General features: G+C 40.3%; 3 protein-coding genes across 10 annotated transcripts in view; 2 read left to right on the top strand and 1 right to left on the bottom strand.

Annotated features, from left to right (window-relative positions):
• Window positions 1–136: 136 nt before the first annotated feature.
• ssuh2rs1 (ssu-2 homolog, related sequence 1) lies at window positions 137–5,714 on the bottom strand. 2 transcript variants are annotated; one of them, XM_026153294.2, is made up of 13 exons: window positions 5,353–5,714; window positions 5,161–5,225; window positions 4,523–4,624; window positions 3,786–3,861; window positions 3,478–3,607; window positions 3,256–3,316; window positions 2,928–3,049; window positions 2,771–2,833; window positions 2,599–2,681; window positions 2,399–2,491; window positions 2,169–2,274; window positions 823–930; window positions 137–703 (listed from the first exon to the last, which is right to left on the bottom strand). In XM_026153294.2, the coding sequence occupies exons 1-13, from the start codon at window positions 5,373–5,375 to the stop codon at window positions 563–565; spliced, it is 1,173 nt and encodes a 390-aa protein (XP_026009079.1). In that variant the 5' UTR covers window positions 5,376–5,714; the 3' UTR covers window positions 137–562. The 2 variants fall into 2 exon arrangements, with proteins under 2 accessions (XP_026009079.1, XP_026009080.1); XM_026153295.2 differs by lacking the exons at window positions 5,161–5,225; window positions 5,353–5,714 and adding an exon at window positions 4,878–5,063.
• Window positions 5,715–5,930: 216 nt separating this feature from the next.
• On the top strand, window positions 5,931–9,071 carry rpl32 (ribosomal protein L32). Its single transcript, XM_026153296.2, has 4 exons — window positions 5,931–5,999; window positions 6,584–6,684; window positions 6,793–6,974; window positions 8,906–9,071. Exons 2-4 carry the CDS (start codon window positions 6,589–6,591, stop codon window positions 9,033–9,035), a joined length of 408 nt encoding a protein of 135 aa, XP_026009081.1. The 5' UTR covers window positions 5,931–5,999; window positions 6,584–6,588; the 3' UTR covers window positions 9,036–9,071.
• A 1,637-nt stretch (window positions 9,072–10,708) lies between these two features.
• LOC113012877 (glutamate receptor-interacting protein 2-like) overlaps window positions 10,709–21,869 on the top strand; it is a 32,892-nt gene continuing 21,731 nt past the window's right edge. For 2 of the 7 annotated variants that reach the window (XM_026153292.2, XM_026153289.2), the window contains exons 1-7: window positions 10,724–11,138; window positions 16,316–16,396; window positions 17,051–17,189; window positions 18,921–19,066; window positions 19,925–20,008; window positions 20,117–20,192; window positions 20,877–21,022. In XM_026153292.2, the coding sequence (XP_026009077.2) occupies window positions 10,961–11,138; window positions 16,316–16,396; window positions 17,051–17,189; window positions 18,921–19,066; window positions 19,925–20,008; window positions 20,117–20,192; window positions 20,877–21,022 (850 nt within the window). In that variant the 5' untranslated portion in view covers window positions 10,724–10,960. Of the gene's footprint in view, window positions 11,139–12,613; window positions 13,577–16,315; window positions 16,397–17,050; window positions 17,190–18,920; window positions 19,067–19,924; window positions 20,009–20,116; window positions 20,193–20,876; window positions 21,023–21,869 lie in introns of those variants that run through there. The other 5 variants (XM_026153293.2, XM_026153288.2, XM_026153287.2 and 2 more) reach the window with 5 other exon arrangements.

The raw sequence follows: 21,869 nt of genomic DNA, 5'->3' as shown, positions 1-21,869 counted from the left end.
TTACACAATCATACATATTTAAAAAAAAAAAAAAAAAAAAAAAAAAAACATACTTCGGCAACCTGAAATTGATTGTGTTAAAAATATATATTTCTAAATTAACAATGACCCTGCTTTAAGAAATACAAATACACGGTATCATAAATTTGATTTTATTGATAATGGGGGGGAAAAAAATCACTACTATCATGTTGCAAAGAAAATGCAAAAGGATTCAGTTAATATAAACAGTCATATAACATATCATTAGAGTTTACACTGTGAATACATTAAAATTGCATGTAAAACAAAAACATAACAATCGCTATCCCTTACCTTTGACATTACATGCAACACGAAAAATAGACAAGCCTTTTCAGTTCCACTAATATGTGAGATGATACATTCAATGCCTCCTTTAACTCCCTCATTACATCAAACTTTGATAATGTCATCTTTGCCCATATGTCACACAGCTCCCTTTTAAATCACCAAAATAGAACCATAAGTATGTAAATATGATCTCCTTTTTAGTGGTTTAATTAGTAAGAGTAAAAGGCTCTGATATGCCCAGCTATTGTGTTTACATTACAGTGCAGCAACAGGTGGCAGGGTAGTCATCTGCGTCAACTTTGAATTCGTTTCCATAAACAAAGTAGATGTTTGATTTTCCTTTCCAGGTGTATGTGACCTTGGTGATGGGGATCAGCTCTATGATTTGACGCTGCAGACAGAGAAAGAAAATATGAGTAGGGTGCATGCTGCTAAATTATTCTTTAACTAACCAAGTCATTAGATAATAGATAAACAAATGTTTTTTAATATAATATTGACAAAAAATACCTGCTGTAGAATGCGTGATGTCTGCATGTACTTTCCCTGGTGCTCACTGACAAGGCGCTGAGAAGCACTCACCACCGAAGTGTCAGGGAATCCTGAAAGTGGGTATACCTACAAAGGGTGTTCACAGTGAATTTAAGTTAAGCACCGAGTTAATGTGACTATTTAAACTGCACTGACCTATTGTTAAATAGCTCCAGCAGATTTAAAAAAAAAAAAAAAAAACCCAAACAAACAGAGTTTAATTTTTACATTACGAGAAATGCAAAGGTATACAGTTATAAGCTCTGATAAGTTGATATGAAAACTGCATAGTTAAAGCAGCAGATAAGCAACTAGTCCTACACAATGGTCTCACAGGATGCGTTTGATGTCATTGTGGTCTCCAATGTTTTCCTAGTTGTAACAACCTAATGTACAGTAAATGGTGTTAGATACAACATGGGCTAAAATAATGATATTGTTTTAACATATCATCTCTTCTTGCAACATTAGTGAGAATAATAATGTGATTAAAGATGCTCCAAATATTCAGTCATGTAAAATGTCAGGACAGGACTGCATAGAGACATGTGAATGTTTTCACATGGCTCTATGCAGTCCTGGGAAAAACTAAGTACAGCCCATGATTCAGTATGTTGCAGAGCAACTCTTAGCAGCAATAACTTGAAGTAGTCGTTTTCTGCTATCAGTCTCTCACTTTGTTGCTTTATAATGTTGCTTCAGTTTATTGAATTTTTTTGGTCATTTGTTTATGCACAGCTCTTTTAAAGTCCTGCCACAGCATATTAGTCAGGTTGAGGTCTGGATATTGACTTTAGCTGTCAGATTGCCTCACATGTGACTGTACTATACAGACGCATCAATGACTGCAAGGTGCCCGGGTCCTATTCCTGTAGAAGAAGCCTAAATTATCAACACTCCACCACAGTGCTTAACAGTTGGTATGAAGTGTTTAAGCTGATATGTTGTGTTTGGTTTTCTCAAAAACTGTGTTGTGCATTACAGTCAAACATCTCTCTTTAGTGTCATCTGCCCAAAGCACATTGTTTCAAAAGTTTTGTGGTTTGCTCATATGCAACTCTGCAAACCTAAGCCGTGCTGCTGCTCTTTTTAGAGAAAAGAGGCTTCCTCCTGGCATCTCTTCCAAACAAGCCATACTTATTCGGTCTTATTCAAATTGTTCTGTCACAAACTTTAAAATAAAATTATAATCAACAGAAAATTTTCTGGGTATTTTTTTTCCTTCTTTAGTTACAAATATATAATGATCTATTTTCAATTATTTTCTTGCGGCGTACCAGGTATCACACCAAATATGGATAGTAATATCATCATAGACAGAATACCATGTATTGGGTGTCTCTGAAGAGCTCCTTGCCAGACACCTTGCTAAGGTTTTCCACCCGAAGTCCACTCAACTGTTCCACAACATAGGCATCAGAGTTGTTAGTCCTGGAAGCAAGAGGAAATTCAGTCTTCTATTATAGCAGCTTTACACCGTATATGACTGAGATTCATCTTATTAAGAGACTATTGCGCTGGCTAAGCTAGTTAAGTAATTTTTATCAATGTGCACCATTTCACAGTGAGCTTGATGTAAACCAGGAGCTGTTGTTTTCCATTGCATATGTCACACTGCCTCGATCCTTGCCCATGACAGGAACTGCAACTGTAAAAGAACAACTATCATTTTGCTTCACAAAAAAGCAAAAATTTGATTCATAATACATGACCCTGTTTGACCCTAAAAATAAGAAATCTGTGGTTTATGCTTACTTTTCTCTTCCTCTGCCACTGCAGTGGGTGCACCTATCATTTCCGTGACGATAACAAGATCCATTACACACCCAGCAAACTTTCTGTCAGGAGAAAAAAAGAAAAAGAAAAGGCTTTTAGGAATTTTATCATTTATCCTTTTTTCTCCTGAGGGCCGTGCAAAAATACTTACGTTACCAGCTCCCGCACAGTCTTTGCATGGTTTTCGGCCAATTCCCAAACAATTATGGCAGGGCTGTGAATGCAATGTTTATCGTGAGATAAAAATAAACAAAACATTTTTTTAAAAAGTAAAAGTAGTTATTTTTAACGTGTTTTCCACAGCTTACCTTCACAGATGATGTGTAGGGAACTTTAATAAATTGTTTGTCATCCAAAAAAAATTGGGGGGTTTTAGCAGGAATATCCCAAGGCCCTGGAGGTTGTTGGGCATAGGCATCCACCGTCTGACCTGGTACAAATAAAATGCATCCTAAATAGCTAGCTGACAGCTGAAAGCTAATGGAATTTTGCTCATTGTAACATGCTGATAAGCAGATCTACATCTTTGACTATTGGACTGTTTGTCTGACATGAAATTCATAATGTTACTTCAGACTTAAGAGTAATTCTATTTTTTAACATTAAAAAAGGACACTTATTTAAACAGCATTGTACCTGTGTATGGTTCGTGACTCCACTCTGTAGATCTGGATTCAGTGAAAGTGTCCAGGCGGTACTAAAAAACATAAATGTTTGTATTGGTTATTGTTAATGATTATTCATGCTCTGTAATGTAAAAAAAAAAAAAAAAAAAAAAAAAAAAAAAAAAAAAAAAAAAGAGTTATTTTTGATTGTCATTGTGGCAGGTTTTTCCAAATACAGCCTACTTCATCTTACCCTATATGTATTGAATGCCTCCATGTTAGTGATCACTCCATCCTTTGCTGGTGCAGAACTGTAGCAGCATTTACTCTTTACAAACAGGAGTAAGGCGTCCCGGGCTGTGTTTTCAGATATAGAGGGAATGCTGCCAGTAATAAGGGAAGGTGATATGATATGTCACATTGTCTACCCTTTTAATATGAAGTTTCAGTTGTCTGGGTGCTGAGGCACTGAGATTTTTTTTGCTTCCTAAAATCCGATCATCGAAAATGTTTTGCAATATCATGAGCTAGTATGGTGAAAGAAAGTGGTTTGAGTCTTACTTCCACTGGGGTTGATCCAGTGCAGGCTCAGGCTGCGCTGCTGGGAATGTGGGCATGGGAGGCGGCAGAAATCCACCTTAAAATCAAAACGTTTTTAGATTCATACAATAAAAAAAGACAACAAAAAGACAAGCCTAACGCTAGACCTCAAAGTCTGGCCAGTTGAGTTTTTCTCTGAGTCTGGAACTACGATTAATCATATCTGAAAAACCTGCTGACAACGTCCAGTTTTATTTATAAATATTGATCTGGTATCTTTTATACTGACATTTTCTTGTACTTGCTGAGGGCAACTTTTCAACACCGCAGAAAAATCCGACACCCCCAAGAAGTTACAATCTCAAAATATGCATTTGATTGTATTAACACCTCATATTTTCAGTATACCCAAAGTAGAGCATATAGTGTGTATTTGGGAACCTTGCAAAACTAGGTAAATAATGTAAATATTTGTAAAATCTGTAATTATTGATGCATGTTACCTCATCATCATAATTCTTTTGTTATATGATTGTACGCTGTAACATGATGTAAAGTAAATATTAATTTGAGTACTGCATTCATTGTCTTCTTCCCTTTCAGCCATGGAAAATTGTGTTTTAAGTATAAATATAGCATAGCATACAAGGTGTAACATTTTCAGATTTTTTTTTTGTAATGTGTTTTTATTGAACCATTTGAGCCTCCGCATAGGACATTCATAGTGGCGCAAACAAACTATGTCCGGCATACGATACCTCCCCCAGCGACTGTTCCTTCATATCCAGGCATGTTGTCAAACATGCTGGCTGGAGGAGCGGTGGGGCCAATGGACTCAGCAACGGGTGGGGCAAACATTGCTGAAACAAACCAGAAGAACCAGTTCACTCATAGCCACAGACAGACTTTGAAATTGTATAAAATTTCAATCCTGTATTGACATTTTCACGAATCACAGTCAGACCAAAAAGAAAACCGGGAAAAGAAAGCTGGAAAATAAATACATAAACTCCATCACTCAGTCTACTCTGAAATCTCCGGGCATTGTCCAAATTACACGTCACTGCTTCACAACATCCTATAAAGCTGTTAGGGTGCAATTATGTGACTTACGTTTGTGCAACTCCATGTTCGTATCCATACTGAGTTGTTTTTCCCGCACCAACTACTTCAGACAGGGGTTGATCTCACTTCCTTAAAACTTCCTTAAATCTCGCTAAACATTACACCCCCAGCAGTCTTATGTTACACTACATACGACTTCTCCAGCGACAGACACCTAACCTGTACGCCGCGATGACGTCACTCCCACAGCCGGAAGATGATAACTATTACTTTTATCACAACAATCTGTATCAATGAGTAAGAAAATAACAAGGAGGGTAAAAGATCTTACCAGGCGTCCCCGCAGCTGCTGGTATATAACCGGGATTATTTATTCCATAATCTCTGCCTGGCTGACTGCAAGTAAGGGGAAACGAAAGTTAAGATAATCAGAGTGGGGGGGGCAAAAAAATTAATAAATACAATAAAATGCGAGCTGGGTTAAAGTTTAAAGCAAAGAAATACAGAATAACGCGATCATTACCTCAGAAAAGGCTGTCGCTCCATTCCAAAGCGTTTCACAGCAGCTACGAGAGAAAAGTCACACCGTGCAAAGTCTTCAGATGTGATCTAGAACCATGCACTGTCACTTCATCACAAGACATCAATCATGTGACATAAGACTGATCATTCGCCTTTTATTGCCCCACTCCTGCGTTACGTTCCCAGTTTTTCACAGCTGCCAGCTCTGGTTGCAGCAGTCAAACAGGATTTTTAAAAAAAAAAGATTTCTGGTTTTCTCAAAATAGGAACTGCCGTGTTTTATTGATAGTTTAGAGAAGTACAGAAAAACCCACCCCAGCACATACACACTCCCCCCAAAAGAGAAAGTATCCGCTCAGGAAGTACGCACCAAGTTTTGGGAGCGTGTTACAAATAATGGTGTATTTACAGCTAAAAGCCTCAGAGCACCATCGGAAGGTATCAAAACACTTTACGAATAATAACAACGACCAGAGTCCAAATATGTAGCTAAAACAGTTTTGACAAAGACAATCCGGTTGAGTCAAAAAGCATGTTGCAGTTTTTTTTAGATAGACTACAGCACCCATAATCCTTTGCAATGCTCACGGAAGTCCTTTTTCTTTCCTTCCGCCATCCCCGAAGTCCCTTTTGGATTTACATCGGCGGGTGAGTTGGTACAATCTGAAACAATCCGCTAGATTTTGGGCATTATTCGCCCATCCTGACATGGTTCACGAATCATTGACATTTATTATATATGTACAGGCTACGAGTTATAGTTTTGTCTTGCGAAATGTGCTTAAATTGAGCAAAGTGCTGGTGCTAAAGAGACTTACCGGCTGGCAGCGCCATCGACGTGAAATGGAGTTGTAGTCTTCAGCAAAGGCCTGCTGTACTAAATTTCTCATAGAAATATATTCTGCTCATAAATCTAATACGTGACAGAAAACAAAAGTAGTTGTACGTAATTGTATTTATGTTTAACCTCAAACTCATGTGAAATCCTTACAGTAGAGTAGCATGGCTTGGCTAGCTAGCTAAACATTGAGCCTACCGGAGACGCTAGCTAACGATGGTCTGCACGTTTGCTTTGAGACTCACTTCTCGGAGTAGATGTAGATGTTTTGAGACATAAAGGCTATGCTTGTCTTTTGTTTCAGCTTGTAATTGACAGAATATAGTGCAGCAACGGTGAGGCTTGGCATGTTGAGTTTGTGCTAAACTTGTCTTTTCATGTGGTTTGTCCTCAGTCACCATGGCAGCCCTCAGGCCCCTCACTAAACCCAAGATTGTCAAAAAGAGAACCAAGAAGTTCATCCGCCATCAGTCTGACCGATATGTCAAGATCGCGGTAAGTGTCATGTCATAGATGCCCATCAGTTTTGGACTGTTTACCTGCGGGGACTAACTCATGTCAGTGAGTTATATTACCTACACGTTTATTCACATATCCCTACAGAAAAACTGGCGCAAGCCCAGAGGTATTGACAACAGGGTCCGCAGGAGGTTCAAGGGCCAGATGCTGATGCCCAACATCGGTTATGGTAGCAACAAGAAGACCAAGTTCATGCTGCCAACTGGTTTCAAGAAGTTCCTGGTGCACAATGTCAAGGAGCTTGAAGTCCTTTTGATGAGCAACAAGTAAGTTATGAATGCATATGCATGTAGATTACTGCTGCCGTAGATGTAGAGGACATGGTGCACCAAATGGCTTGTATTGGAATAATGTCATACATAGGTTTTTTCCCCAATGTCTGTGCAAAAGTTTATTATAATTAAAAGTATGCAAACACTATATTAAATTAGACGGCTACAGGGAGACATTAGAGTAATTGTTTTTGTGTAGTTAAAGTATGTTGAAGGATTTTACGGAGTCTTCCTTGTTCAGGTAAAGCCTCTAAGACTGTGACTGTGCATATATGCATGTTGAGATCATGTACCGGTACAGTAAAGAAATAGGTTTAATATAGCAGAAGCCTGTGCATTTTGGTGGTATTTGTCCATAAACACAAGGTGCTGCTTGAGTCAGCGAAACCCCAATAAGTAAAACTTATCATGTTATAGTGCTGATGACTTTTCTGAGATATGTGTGCAAAAGACGATGAGCATTTCATATATTTAAAGTTTGCAGTTGCACTGACTGGTTCAACAGTGAGTGATGTTTCCATTCTCAGTCATCTTGGCATTTTTCTGGTGAAAGTTGCTGCTGGTTTAGTATTACCTCCTAAAGATGTTTTGCTTTTGACAATTTTTGGCCTTCTACCTAAGAAAAATAACAGGGGACTGTAATTTTTAAGCCCCATCTTTACCCTTAGCCTATCTGATCAGTCGCCACTCAAAGACTTTTAAAATGACATTTTTGCCTCCAGTATGTTGAAGTAGCTGCATACTTTTGTCCCATGTCTCAAACCTCAACAAGTGAGACCAAACGCTGGAAGGATTGAGCCACTATATGAGCCCCAAATTTGTTTTTTGTTGTTGTTGTTTTTTGTTTGTTTGTTTGCAGAAGCGAATGGATGTTTGTTTGTTTTGTTTTTTTAGGATATTTAATTTTGTAACTAGGCCATGGCCAGAAAAGACACCACTCATCCCCTGATAATATTTTTTAAAGGTGGTTTTAGTTCATGAGACTAATATAATAACCTAACAGTCTGATAACCAGAAATACAGATGTGATTTAAAAAAAAAAAAGAAAGATCTTGTATGAGGAAGTTGACTGTCAATGTACCTCCACAATAACTGAATTCCCAACATCCTATTAATATATGTTTTGTTGTCAAAGTTTATTTGGTCACTGTTTCAAAGTAGAGTGGAGGGTTCAGTGTTTAGAGGAAAGAAGTTTGTAACACTTAAACACCTACATTGAAATGCTAGGAGTTCTCCCATGGTCAGACACAGCGGGAATTTCACTTCTTATTGTACGTGTACACAGTTTCTGGTTATCAAAAAGATTTTAAACCTATAATAAAGCCACTTAGCTTGTTTTCAGAGACTTGATCTTTTTTGAGATTACTCAGTGTTTCGGCAGTTAGTTTGATTCAGAAGGCATATAATTGATCCCATAGGACAGGTCGTGTTGAGAACCCTAATAGTGCTCAGACTGTTTGCTACGGGAGGATGTGGACCCCAGTTTCTCAGCTGTATTGGACAGACAAACTTTAGGCATATGGTTTGTGGTTCAAGGGAGCAGTTTGATTCTTCTCATTCACGTCTTCTTTTTAAAAATAACTTATTTTTTGAAGCAGGTGTAAGCATAAGTCCACAGAGATGATAGTCTGGTCAGTAAAGATGAGGGTCAGATCAACTGCATAGTTTTCACGTAATTTGTGGCACAACTTTCAGAGGATTGTCTTTGCCAGAACATGGACTGAATCCTGATGCTTGACATTTTGACATCTTGCTAATGTCCATAAAGTTGTGATTGAATTTGTGCTTATTGAAATTGTGACAGACTAAATAAACTCTTTATAATTATTTTATTTGGGATAAATACAAAAATGTCACATGTCAGTTGCTTATATTTCCTTGAAGACACCTTTTCACTAACCGAATGTGATTCTGTGCCTCTGTAGGACTCACTGTGCCGAGATTGCCCACAATGTCTCCTCCAAGAACAGGAAGCTGATTGTGGAGAGGGCAGCTCAGCTGGCAATTAAGGTCACGAACCCCAACGCCAGGCTCAGGAGTGAGGAGAACGAATAAACTGGTTATTCACAATAAAGACTTAAAAATGGAAAATGGCTTCTGGATCTTTTTTTTTTTCCACTTTTGAACTTAATTGGCTGTTTTTAAAAAGACTCGTGTGAATATATGAAACCGATTTAAACCTGGAGTAATACTATAAAGATCAAAATTAGTACCAAGATTTTGGTCATACATTTGGTCAAATGTGCATTTATAAAATAAAAATTGGTTTATTTCTTACATTCAAAGGAGTATCACTCGTGGAAGGAAGAGCTATTTTATTTTTCCCTGGAAATGATAAGAAATGCTTACCCAAGAGAGCTGGTTTCATTTTCCCTGGGCAACATTATTATTATTATTATTTTTTTTTTTTTTTTTTTTTACCAAACCCTGTCGGTGAATGGAATAGAACAAAAGGGGCAAGATACCTGAAGAGAAGCACTGACCTGCACTTTAAACAGAGGAGGGCAGAACTTATGGACAGTTATTACTCTTATTACATTGTGAAATAACCCAAACTGCAGTTACCTGTGGTACCATGTTTGTTTTAAGACCACCTCCTCTTAAAGACATCCTGAATTTATAAACTCGTAAACCATTAAAAATCATAAATATTATGTTTTTGACACAGGGAGATTAGACAGGTGATTCTTGTGTTAAGGTGTCCAAAGATTTAGATGATCTGAATATATGTACAAGTAATCTTATGACCGCAAAGAGCAGACTTTTTCAGACTAATTCAGGCATTTTTTTTTATGCTGAGCATAATGTAAATGAGAACGGATGCCCTTTACATGGTCAACTCTTGCTGTTCAACCTTCTGTTTGTGAGGGATAACCAATCAAATGAGATTCCAGCTGAAGGGAAAGAAGCCAATATGGATTTTTCAGACAGTGGATGAACTCAAGTCCAGTGTAACACAAATAAGGAGTACTTAAAAACCTTCTCTAATACAGATGTAAAAGTGAACCTAATGGTTTGTTTAATAAGGTTTGTTTTTTTACAATTTGATATTATTTAGAACTTGAACAAAAGTCATGTCAGTGTAGTTTAAATGGTACCCTAAACATTTTGTATTGCTATTTAGTTTTATCGTGAGGTGTACTCATAGGCTTTTTGGGATTTCTGTTGCTATATATAAGTAAAAGAAGCACACATAATTTGTTAAACCTGCTACAGCAAGTTCATAACAAGCCTTTCTGTAAAGATTCATATGTGTTGCCTAATCCAAAATTAAGCTTGATGACATTATCTCTGACTAAAAGCTCTCTCAGCCATAAAGGACATTTTTCAAGCCTTCTGTATAGAAAGGAAGCCAACAGTTACCACCTGACTTGTATTGGCTGACTGGTTTTGGACCAGTTAACTTGGAGCTTAGAGTCAGTTTGGCAACGTGGATGAATATGTTCTGATAAAGCCTCGGCTGACACACTCATGTAATTACTTAAGTTGTGTCAATAGAGCAACGACAATGTAATCAAAAGGCATTGCTTGAATTGGCCTGCTCAGATTGTGTACTGCTTGATGATGTTGAGAGCCGGATCCCTGCAGAGAAAGTTTCCATTGCGTTCTGGCAGACAAGCTGTGCCCCACAGCCCTGAGCCCTCTGCCATCTGTTCCCGTAAAACTGACATTGCCAGAGAAGCAAAAACACAACATTTATTTGGCCAGTCAGCTTGTGGCTGTTAGGATGTGAAAGTAAGTTACCAATTATGGTTGGAAAAAACAAGCAGAATCTTGGATCTGAAGCTTTCCTTGTTCCGAAACCAGCACCTGTTTGTGGAGTGTCCTGGAAGACTCACCTTAGAGGACTGGATGTTCTCCAGAGAGAAAGAGAGGAGAACATGAGAACAGCAGGGCAGGCAGACACTGCAACGTCTGAGAGATGGTGAGAGTGTCAGGAAGAGGACAGAATCTATTTTTTCCCTTTCACTGCTCAGAAAATGAACATGTCAGCAAGGGTCACGTTTGGAAAAGGGCGCCTCACTTCCAAACAGCTCTTCTTCGCCTTCCCTCAGACAGATTCCCTGAGGAAAGGCAGCCAGTCTGCAGGAGGAAAGAGAAGGATGTTCTCCTTTTCTCTCAGATGTCGACTGGGTGTCATCAGAGGAAGGACAAAAGGTAAAATCTGACATTTAATATTTAACAAGATACCCAAGACTTCTATGGAGTATCCAGAATTTATCTTGTAATCCCAACAAAATACTTACGCAAGTTTAACTCTGTATATAACCTTCAACACTCTTTAATTCATGTACATTATGCTGCAGGCCTGTCAAACATAAATGTGTGAGCATGCTTGAGACCTGTGAAACTGAACATTCGCTTGAAGAAAATCTTGGATGATGATTCTTAGAGGTGAACAGGAACGCAGGCGTGTGATGTGTGGGACACGCGTTTCCTCTGGCTCCTTTTCTTCACACTGATATGTGCTGGCTGACAAGTGATTTAGTCATTTCGCTCCTCACACTTTCACTTGCAGCTGAAGCTGATAACCATAAGATGGCAGTGTGGTCAGTTTGATCGATGTTGAGGTTAAGCTCCACGGCCTCCTGTCTGGAATATGGTCATGTGAAGTAAATGTAGGCACTTTCGTGAGGGTTTCTCTACGTAAATGGAGATGGATCAGCATCGAACAGCGAAACCAGTCACACACCAATGTCTGTTGAGATCACGAAATATTTTGCACCAGTTTCTTTTCTTTTTTTCAAATATTGAATATCACGCATCTTTGTTTTTATGCCAAGGTCACAACAATACTAATCAATACCTTGTCAGTAATGCTACAGCAATTATGTTGATTTATCGTCTAGAGCAAATGTAAAAGAGTCCATTTTTATAACATTGCCAGTCGGTTCCCAGAGGTTTTTATCAGTCCAACAGACTGCTCCATCTCCCAATTCTCTTTATTCTGGTGGAAATTAATTAGTCTCGCTCTGAAAGACTACACTCGGTCACACTGTAAATGGGGTATTAAGGACAAAAGTCTCAGAGGAAATCATCTACACCAAAGAGTATTGTGTCCACTGGAACAGCTGACTAATTAGGCTCCACGCAACAGCGGATAGAAACATGGAAATGTTTGTTTGTAATCACTTTACACATGTGGGCAAAAGGCCGCTTTGGAACAAAGGGTCTAATGTTTTTTATGAGCTTCTGAATTTTATGTATTTTGGTTTTATCCCTTTTTTTTAATCTGCCTCTAAAGTGATGACAAAAACGATCTGCACTGGACCAAAAACAGAGGCTGATGAGGTTTCGAGGAGCTGCCAGTGATGCTGAAGGAGGGGTTTGTTTTGATAGTGGTTGCAGCGCAGGTCAGGAAGTGGCAGGCGCCGAGGTTTTTGTGCGTGACAAATGCCCAGACAGGTGCAGTGATGGGCCCTTCGTGTTTGGGTGGAGGGCCCCTGAAGGATTAGCAAAGGGTCCTTTAACCCCTCAGAGGGTGAAACATGAGATGTCAGGCCTCAGAGGAAACAGATTTCACAGTTTCATTAAGCTGCTCAGATTTAACGTGTTCCTATTTTACTGCCGTTTGAATATATTTCACTTATTATCACGATTGCAGTTTGAATGTCGACTGTGCTTGACGACTGCATAATATTTAGAAGCAGCAACAACTGCAAGATGTACAGGCAGCTGTTCTTCACAGGAATTTAACATATGCTTCCTCCAATATGCTGCGTGTGCACGTGTGCGTGCATGAGAGAAAAAGAGAGAAGATAAGAGCACTGTGTAGACACAAGCTCTGTAAAACGGTTTTGTCTCCATGTGAGAAAAACGTGACACTGTCTGACAATGAATGTGCAGGTGGTGTTAATTGTTCCGAGAGTTGAGTGTGTGGGGTGTGCGCAGTTTTGTCGTGTCTAATCTGAACGTGTGTACTCTATGTGTGTGCTGAGAATGTGTTTGACTTGGTGGAAAGTGGATAAAGAGTCTGTCTATGTGTGTGTGGGGGTTGGCAAAGGGGAGGGAGTGACTATCGTGTGTGCCTGCTTCACTGAACCCCTCTGGCAGAGAGGGAGACAGAGAGAGGGGAGAGCAAACGCTGTAGCTCTGTATGAGAGGGCTGTGTGTGAGCTCATGTGAGTGTATGAAGAGGGCATGATAAATCCTCTGGAAAAAAGACGAGCGATTAGTAAGAATAGCGCAAAAAAACGGGACAACAGCGAAATGGCAAGAAAAGGACACGAACCATTTCTCTCCCTGCTTTGGATTTTATAGAAGGAGCACAGCTTGGCAGATAGTAGTTTTAGATGTATGTGAGCATTTAGAATAATCATTTAGGAAGGTAGTGAGGATCAAAATTTGCCCTTTGGAGCTCCAGACCTTCCTGGATAGTGTCAAAATTTAAGGACATGCTGGAGTTGATGCACAGGAATGAAGGAAGAAAGATGTTTTTTCTAAGCAGCTGAGATCTGGTCTCTTGGGTCGCCTACTTTCACCACAGCTCTCTGCCCACTACTAAAGATCAGCAAGGTTACTTCCAGAGGGTGGCTCCGCTGATTTAACTCCAGCCATGCTCTGTGGTCTGAGGAGAGACACCAAGAACAGCATTGGTAAGAGGAACATATTCTGACATTCATAGTCAAAGGGTACAGATTTTGTGTGGCCATAGAAGATTTAAGACAGTCACTTCTGAGAGGTGCCTACGTCCCTGCGGTCTTAAATCTGTTCAGCTTTAATGCAAATGAATTTGATGGTGGAATCATTACAGTGCGTGCAATGCAGCAGTAATAGATTGCGAGAGATTTAAATGTCAGTGGACTCAGCCACCAGCTCTGCATATCATCCTGTCATGTGTAATTAGGGCAGATATAGCAGCATAAACTGGGTCTGGAAGGGCCCAGTTTATAAATAAAGTTTCACCTCTGAAAATAGCAATATGATTTCATTGTCAGTCAGTACCGCCCACATATTTAACCTACATTCTAGGATAGTAAAAAGTGCCCTTAATTGATTCGGAAGTTAATCAACTCCCTAAATATTTATGCAGGAAGAATCTTATTTGTAGTCACCAGGTCTTTCAGATGGAGGAGTAGTCATACCCTTAAAAAAAGAGTTTCCTCTAAAGAAACAGAACTGAGAGGATTCATAGTTGTAATCAACACCATCCCAATCTTAATTTTGGCTCTTGATTTGGGTGCTGGTTTTTCAAAGCTGAAGCAGGATGCCTGGAGGATGGCTTGATGGTACAGTAGCATTCAGTCACGTGCGGTGTGTTGGGTCTGTGTAACCCAGAGCCAGTGTTGCCTTTTGACAGCAATGACAGCTGTTGGACCGTCAGGGCCCCCAGGAGTCCGTGTGGTTACGAGGCTTTTGCCTTGCCTAACATGTTTGCGATGTGTCACTCACTTTGTGTGCTTTGTGCCTCAAAGCTACTGGACACAGGACTTGTGCAGGGACGTGAGGTAAATTAATGACAATGTTATGCTTGTGCATATTCTCCAAATCGCCATAACGTGCAAGACGGAGATTTGTCTAGTTAAGCTTTGACTCATGCGGATGTGTCCACGCGAAGGCTGGATTTTCTTCTCGTATCCCGCGGCTGCCTGAAGGTTTCAGGTCAGTAAAGGTATGACAAAGGATCTATGCCTCTCAGCTGTCCGAAGGCTTCAGCTTCAGTTGGACAGATGTGGTGACTCGGTGTGGACAGAGATAAAGCGGTGGGTTTGATGCCCTTCAAGCACTTCAGTCTTTGCAAATCAGTGCAGATAACAAAAAAGACATGTCAGACTAAATGAAATGACATTCTTCATGTCAAACCAATATATTGTCAGTAGATCATTGTCAAACTGATATAATCTGAAGCCTGAAAGCTTACTTACTTCTTTCATTTCTGACCTAGAGCAAATGAGAGGAGATCATACATGAATATTTGATTCTCATAGGCATTCTCATATATGGACATACAGTACATATATGTAGTTCAACTTGATTTCTTTTTTGTCTATTATTATCCTCTGTCTCACTTGCATTTTGTACATTGTCACGTTTCAGTGAGCCCTGAAGTTGGCTACAACTTGAAATCTGCTTTTCTTGTGACTGTTTACATCTGGCACCATTAAAAAGCATGCATAATGAGCTTTTAGCAGCAGGTGTCGTTTGCAGTGTGTTTATGGATTTCGCGAAAACCACGGCTTCATTACATTTAATACTGAGGAAAATGTACATTTATGATGATTCCCCAGCAGAGTACCACGGTTTGCCTTCTCAATGATGTGTAGACAGATTTATGGATGTTTGTTCAGATGAATATTGTAATTATTGTGACACTCTCACACAGTGTAAATCACCCTAAATCTAAAAACATGTATGGCACCTCAGTTCCCTTCAAGAGTTCTGGGGCTGCGCGTTGCCAAAACTATGTACCAATCAAAAATACTTAACTTCACCGTCCAGCGGTTTGAAAAGCTTGTGCAGTTAATGTGTTAGGACTGATTCTTACCAGTGTCTCCACTCTGCAGTACTAACGCAGTCATCATTCCAGACTCTTGCTTGTGAGTACTTCAGTTTGATGCACGTCATATGAAAAGCAGCAACATGCTCTCCTCCACTCATCTCATCCAAGTGTGGACCTGGCACAGCTATTTTTCAAGTTTGTAATGTGATGTTCAATCGCTGTGCTGGACAGCTGAAAAAGCTAATCCGCAATGAACAGGATTAGCGAAATGCCAAGTCAGTTTCCTCATCACTACGACTGCTGACATGGATGCATGGCTGCTTTCAGGTTCAGATGGCTGGGCAGTTGCTCCACTAATCTGAGGACGGTCCAGTGCTGAGTCCCACTGTGGGTTAAGAATAAAAACTACCTTGCTCTGCAGAGCACATTCCCTAGCTTTATCTGACAGCTGCTATAAATGACATGAAATGATGATTTCCTCTCTATGCATGAACAGACCATTAACTGCATGCTGTTCTTTCAGGAAGGCTCCCATGCTGTAGTAGCTGCTTGTTGCAAATGTATCCTTGTGTTAAATTAAAGGTCTTTAAAGGTCCTTGCTGGAGACAGGGGCTAGCTATTTTAATTCCTTGACCCTTTAATATGATTGTTAGGGAAACAAAGTGGTGTGACCTTTCAAGGTCCTGAGTTTGAGGTGACCATTCTAGCTCAGATAGTCCTGACAGAAGTATTTTTGGCTGTAGTGTTTCCCTGCAAAAGCTCCTCAATGACAGAGGGTGAAGTTCAAACCCCTTACTGTGGGCTGCTGTCACGATGTGCATTGGGGCAGTCGTTTTCATTTAGTCTTCTGCTGCAGCATTTCCCTACATATCCTATCACCACACTGTCTCTTCAGATGAAGGACCATACTCAAAGGGAAGCAAAGAGTCCGGGGCAACTGACCAATCACATTCGTCTCGGAGGCGCAGCCTTTCAGGTACAATACACTCAAACCTGATGTTACATCATTTACTTTGTTTGTTGTCTGATTCATGCTACTATGCTCAATTCACCTGAGTCCCCAAGAAGAGGAAGCATCACTCCATGTTTGATTGAGACGCTTGTCTGTAGAGCCGTTTACGTCCTGCGGTTTGCTTGAAGTTGCACTGTTTTGAATGCTTGGATAAGGTAAAATATTTGCTTGTGTTGCAAACCTGTCATTGGTAGTAAAACCACACATTGCAGACTGATTTAAAAGCACAGCACAATGTGGAGCGCAAGACAGAATGAGTTCTCCGTTGACACATAAGCACATATCCATCAATTGTTGACAGGCCAGATAATTTCCAGCTTGTTCTTTATTATGAATTCGATGCATTTCTTTTCTCAATCCTTATGTAGAGTCGTTTGAATAAAACCAGTTTTATTCTCCACATCCTCCTTCTGAACTCTTCACAAAGATTAACTGAGAGATCTGAAGGAACAAGGAGAAGACAGGAGGCTGAGAAAATAAAGTAGGAGGTCTTATGTCAGAGAGCATTTCTGTGAAAGATTCAGGGAAAGAGTCTTTCGTTGCCCCTCAGACAGGGTGATTCTGTCAAGCAGAAGCTAATGCTGACTGCAGATCTGTGCCTGCGTCTGTATCTGTCAGCAGAAGAGTATCGAGGAGTGACCACCGTGGATCTGATGAAAAGGGAAGGCAGCAGCCTTGGCCTCACCATCTCCGGAGGGTCTGATAAGGATGGCAAGCCCAGAGTGTCAAACCTACGGCCAGGTGGGCTAGCTGCCAGGTGAGATCTCTGCTCCGTGATGCATTTAAAACCTGGCAACCACACCAAGCTGCCCGGACTTATTATTCTGCCCCCTGACAACGTGCGCATGTTGCAAAGCTGCACCGTCTCACTAACTGCAGGGCTGTAGGCAATGTGTTAGATCAGCTTGACCCAGAGTGACACCCCAACAGGATCAATGGAGCTATGTCCAAGAGCAGATTTAAATTTTATCTCTATTTCTGATCAGTTCATGCTTGATTTGCTGTACTGTGGTGATAACTCAATATAAATGTTTTGTGAGCGTGCTTTTTGTGCTCAAAGATTGTTTAATTAAGATAAAGCTAATTTTCCCCAACATCAGCCATGTGATAAGAAAATTCATTGGAAAACTCACATTTCATGATGATTAAGCAGCATGTGACCACAGTGAAACACACACACACACAGATTTGTGAGAATGACACAGCCCCTCTGAAAATGTCTTGGCCAAATATGCCATCACTCGTCAAATCCAAGGAGGTTTTAAACGCAGACACAGTGCTAATTCTTCCGAGCAGCTTGTTTTCCATCAGCCGAGTTCATGCTTGTGTGGAAGTGCTAGTTAATTTACTTGGTGGAGAGACACACAGGCAGACAGGAGAGCGACAGGCAAAGACATAGTGTGACGAGACTGGACCAGGCGACAGGCCGTTCAGCTCTGCCGGTTGAGACATCTCTCTTACTGCTGTCAGTGCTGATTGTCAGTAGCCTAAAGGTGAGAAGGGCAAGCAGGGCAGAACATCTATTTAATTAATTAGCTCTCTGATGAGCCTCGTGTTGACTCAGAATGTCACATGTCAGACACCATGTACAATCATCTCTGTCAGTGTGTGAAGACGTGAGGCTTTCAGCCAACCTGCTCCAGCATCCACTCTCCTTTTTGCACAGGTGGCTCACTATGTTAGTCGGCTTACTGCTGATGCACGTCGGATCCAATTATCATAACCGTTTCAACAAAAACAGAAAACCAACTATGATTTTTTCTGTGAAGTTTATTTCTCACTTTTATTTGTTTGTTTTTCACAAAGGGATGATGCACTGAAAGCCACTCAGAATGGTAAATGGCCTGTATTTATATAGCGCTTTACTAGTCCCTAAGGACCCCAAAGCGCTTTACATATCCAGTCATCCACCCATTCACACACACATTCACACACTGGTGATGGCAAGCTACATTGTAGCCACAGCCGCCCTGGGGCGCACTGACAGAGGCGAGGCTGCCGGACACTGGCGCCACCGGGCCCTCTGACCACCACCAGTAGGCAACGGGTGAAGTGTCTTGCCCAAGGACACAACGACCGGGACTGTCCAAGCCGGGGCTCGAACCGGCAACCTTCCAATTACAAAGCGAACTCCCAACTCTTGAGCCACAATCGCCCCAAGAACCTTATTTCACCTCGCTGATTACAAATCGCTCAGGGTGAGGGCTGTAGTGAGTTATAAATCCAAAGCAATGAGCTCCCCCCAATATTCTGATAATTCTCATTTTGAAGCTTTCACAGCTTTCTCTTACATTAAACATATTTGTACCTTTCACCTCACGTATTAAGTAACACAGTAATGCAGCCAAAAGCTGATATTGCACATTAGTGGTGCAAATTTTTAAACTTTGGTAACAAACATGGATTGACTCAGAACAGCTGCCTGCTTTGTCCACTTAGTAACTGAATGCCGATCCTAATCGTATGTCTTGTCTATGACTTTCCACAGGAGTGACCAGCTGAATGTAGGAGACTACATCAAGTCAGTGAATGGCATCAATCTGTCAAAGCTTCGTCACGATGAGATTATCAGCCTGCTGAAGAACATTGGGGAGCGAGTTGTGCTGGAAGTGGAGTATGAACTGCCTCCATTTGGTAGGTGGTGTGTCTGATTCACAGTTTTAGCAGATGGAAAGAGTTGTGTGAGATGACAGTATGAAAATGCTTATCATTAATGCAAATTATTTTTATTTTCAAATATTTGGTCTGCAGCCAAAAATCTAAAATGCAAGAACAGGAGAAAAATGTAGTTGCCTTTCAAAAGCATTCTTTATCCTGCTTATTATGAGTAAAACAGAGTATTTAGGTCAACACACAAAAACATGAAGAAGGTTTAAATTCAAAGGCTAGTTTGACAAGTTTTTAAATTCCTGAAAGGAAGGAAATGAATGATAATTGGCAAAAGTAAAGGAGAAAGATCTCTGGACATCCAAATGATGCAGGTCATGATGAGGACACTGCACTGCCAGAGGGCTCAGCCCTCACTTCCACACTCATCTGCACTGTGGCCTTTCTACATGTTTGGATCCAGACATCCTGACATCTTTTTAAAAGCAACCCACCAAATCAGCGCTTACTGAGAAAAAGTATTTCTGAACAGATGTTTAATGCTGATGCACGCGTGAAGCACAGCTGCTCTTAATGAATATTTCTGCTATATTAAAAGAACAGCCGTAACCTAAAACCTATCTGCCAAATCAGGCTCGGTTTGAACTTTCAGGATGAAAATCATCAAATCAATGCTTACTATGTTTCTACGGGAAGCTGACCTGGTCCTCAGGCAGTGCTCTGTTTGCAAACCAGAAGGTCAAACACATAAAGTTATTCACCTATTACCAAGTAATCAACTTTCTAAATTCAACATTTCAGGTTATACTGGAATCAAACTTTTGACAAACCTTTTGTACTGCTAGTATTTATTTAATCATTTTGTCAATTCTGCTTTACTCTTAGTCCAGAACCCCTCAGGAGTCATAACCAAAAGCATCGAGGTGTGTTTACACAAGGAGGGCAACAGTTTTGGTTTTGTCATGAGAGGTGGGTGCCTAGAATGTTTTTCTCTGTTTTTCCAGTCCTTTAATACATATAGTTTTCCATTGATCTGTGTGCTCTGATTTTCTTTTCTTCCTTTCTGATTTGGGTCAGGAGGCTTCCATGAAGACTGGCGCAGATCTCGTCCTCTGGTGGTGACCAGCGTCAGGCCTGGAGGTCCGGCTGATAGGTAAGGATAAGGACACAGATATGGACAAAGATAGATGTCTACTGGAAACAGTGTTTATATCTTTAGGCTATATGCATTACAAGTGTAGCCATTCATGTTTCTTGCCTGCATTTTATGTCTTGAGAATGCATGAGTGAGCTTTTCACATTACTCTACGAATGCATGAATGCATATATCTGTACTGTGTATGTGTCTTTCCTAATAGATGTGTTTTAATAATTTACTATTAAAACATTTGCTGTTCAGGTGGAATTTGATTTTTAGGCCTTAGAATAATGCACCTAAAATAATGTTGAAACGATTTTGTATGTGTGTGGCAGACTTTTTTGTTTCTTCCTCATTACCATATATTCAAGCCACTCTGTGAAACTGTGGCTTTGACACATACAGAGTATGTTATCTTCAAAGCAGAAAGGCCAGCGCTCATCCTGAGGCTAATGTAACATTGCACTTTTTTCCCACATGAAAACTGCGAGCACTAAACACTGGAGTGAACATAATTCACCGTCAAAGACTTAACGGTTGTTTATCTCATTTATCCTTCATCTCACCTGGGAGGAAACATTCATGTGGAACTGCTTAATCATCTACTGTGACTGGTGCACGATTGCTTGTAAAAGCATCTTATGCTGGTTGTTTATGTTTTGTTTTTTGTTCTTTGTTTATCCATCTGTGCTTCTCCAGAGAGGGCACTATTAAGGCTGGAGACCGTGTATTGAGCATAGATGGGATGCCTCTGAGCCGGGAGAGGCACGCTGACGCTTTGACCATGTTAATGCAGAGCGGCCAGGAAGCTCTGTTCCTGATTGAGTATGACGTCTCTGTCATGGGTGAGCACACACAAACACACACACAAACAGACACACACACACACACACACACAGGGAATATGTGGAGGCATATAGGGCAGCATTGCTCTGAGGGTAAATCATGTGGCCGTTTGGCTGTGTGGATCTGAGTGACTGTGTTGGAGACGGCCCGAGAGCACACTGGGAAAGGGGACACGATTGTTTCATGAAAATGTGTTTGTCTGTTCCCGAACAATGACTGCTAAAAAAAAAAAAAATTTAAACATGTTGCTTTTTTGTACCATTTTCTTTCTAAATAAAAGTTGGAGCAAAAGGGAGATATTATATTGCATGTCCCCTAATCCTTGGTGATGCTATTTAAGGAGAAAAGATGGGAAGTTTTCAAAGCAGTGTATTGATTATATTGATTGTACTGATAGTATCAGTCTGTCCCAGTTATGTCCCTCTGCTATCCAACAACCCCAGTACCCTTAATAATCTGTTCACCTGCCCAAATGATATCAAATGCTGATATCAAAGCACACACTAAAAGCTGTTATAGCACAATGTTTCCCCCATAAAATAATCATTATTAGTTATTACTTTTTGTCTTTTGTGTGTTTTAAACAAGGTTAATAAGCACTTCTGTGATTTAGTGTTTCTATTGAGTTGGAGTGTTCATAATGACAGCTTACATAAATAAGTTGAAGCAGCAGATATCAGGATATCCTGACAAAAAATCCTGGATTCTACATTTCCCACAATGCACGTCTTTCACTCTTGGTCACATGCCACAGTTAGTAATGGGTTTTAGTTGAGTCACCTTTATTACACCAGGATTATTTTTCTCAGACTTGCAAAAATGGAGCTTGTTCAAAGCCTGCGTACA

The sequence above is a fragment of the Astatotilapia calliptera genome, chromosome 20, assembly GCF_964374335.1.
Source record: "Astatotilapia calliptera chromosome 20, fAstCal68.1, whole genome shotgun sequence".
Classification (NCBI taxonomy): domain Eukaryota; kingdom Metazoa; phylum Chordata; class Actinopteri; order Cichliformes; family Cichlidae; genus Astatotilapia; species Astatotilapia calliptera.
Note: the sequence above shows the minus strand (reverse complement) of the source record. Positions and strands in the feature narration are given on the sequence as shown.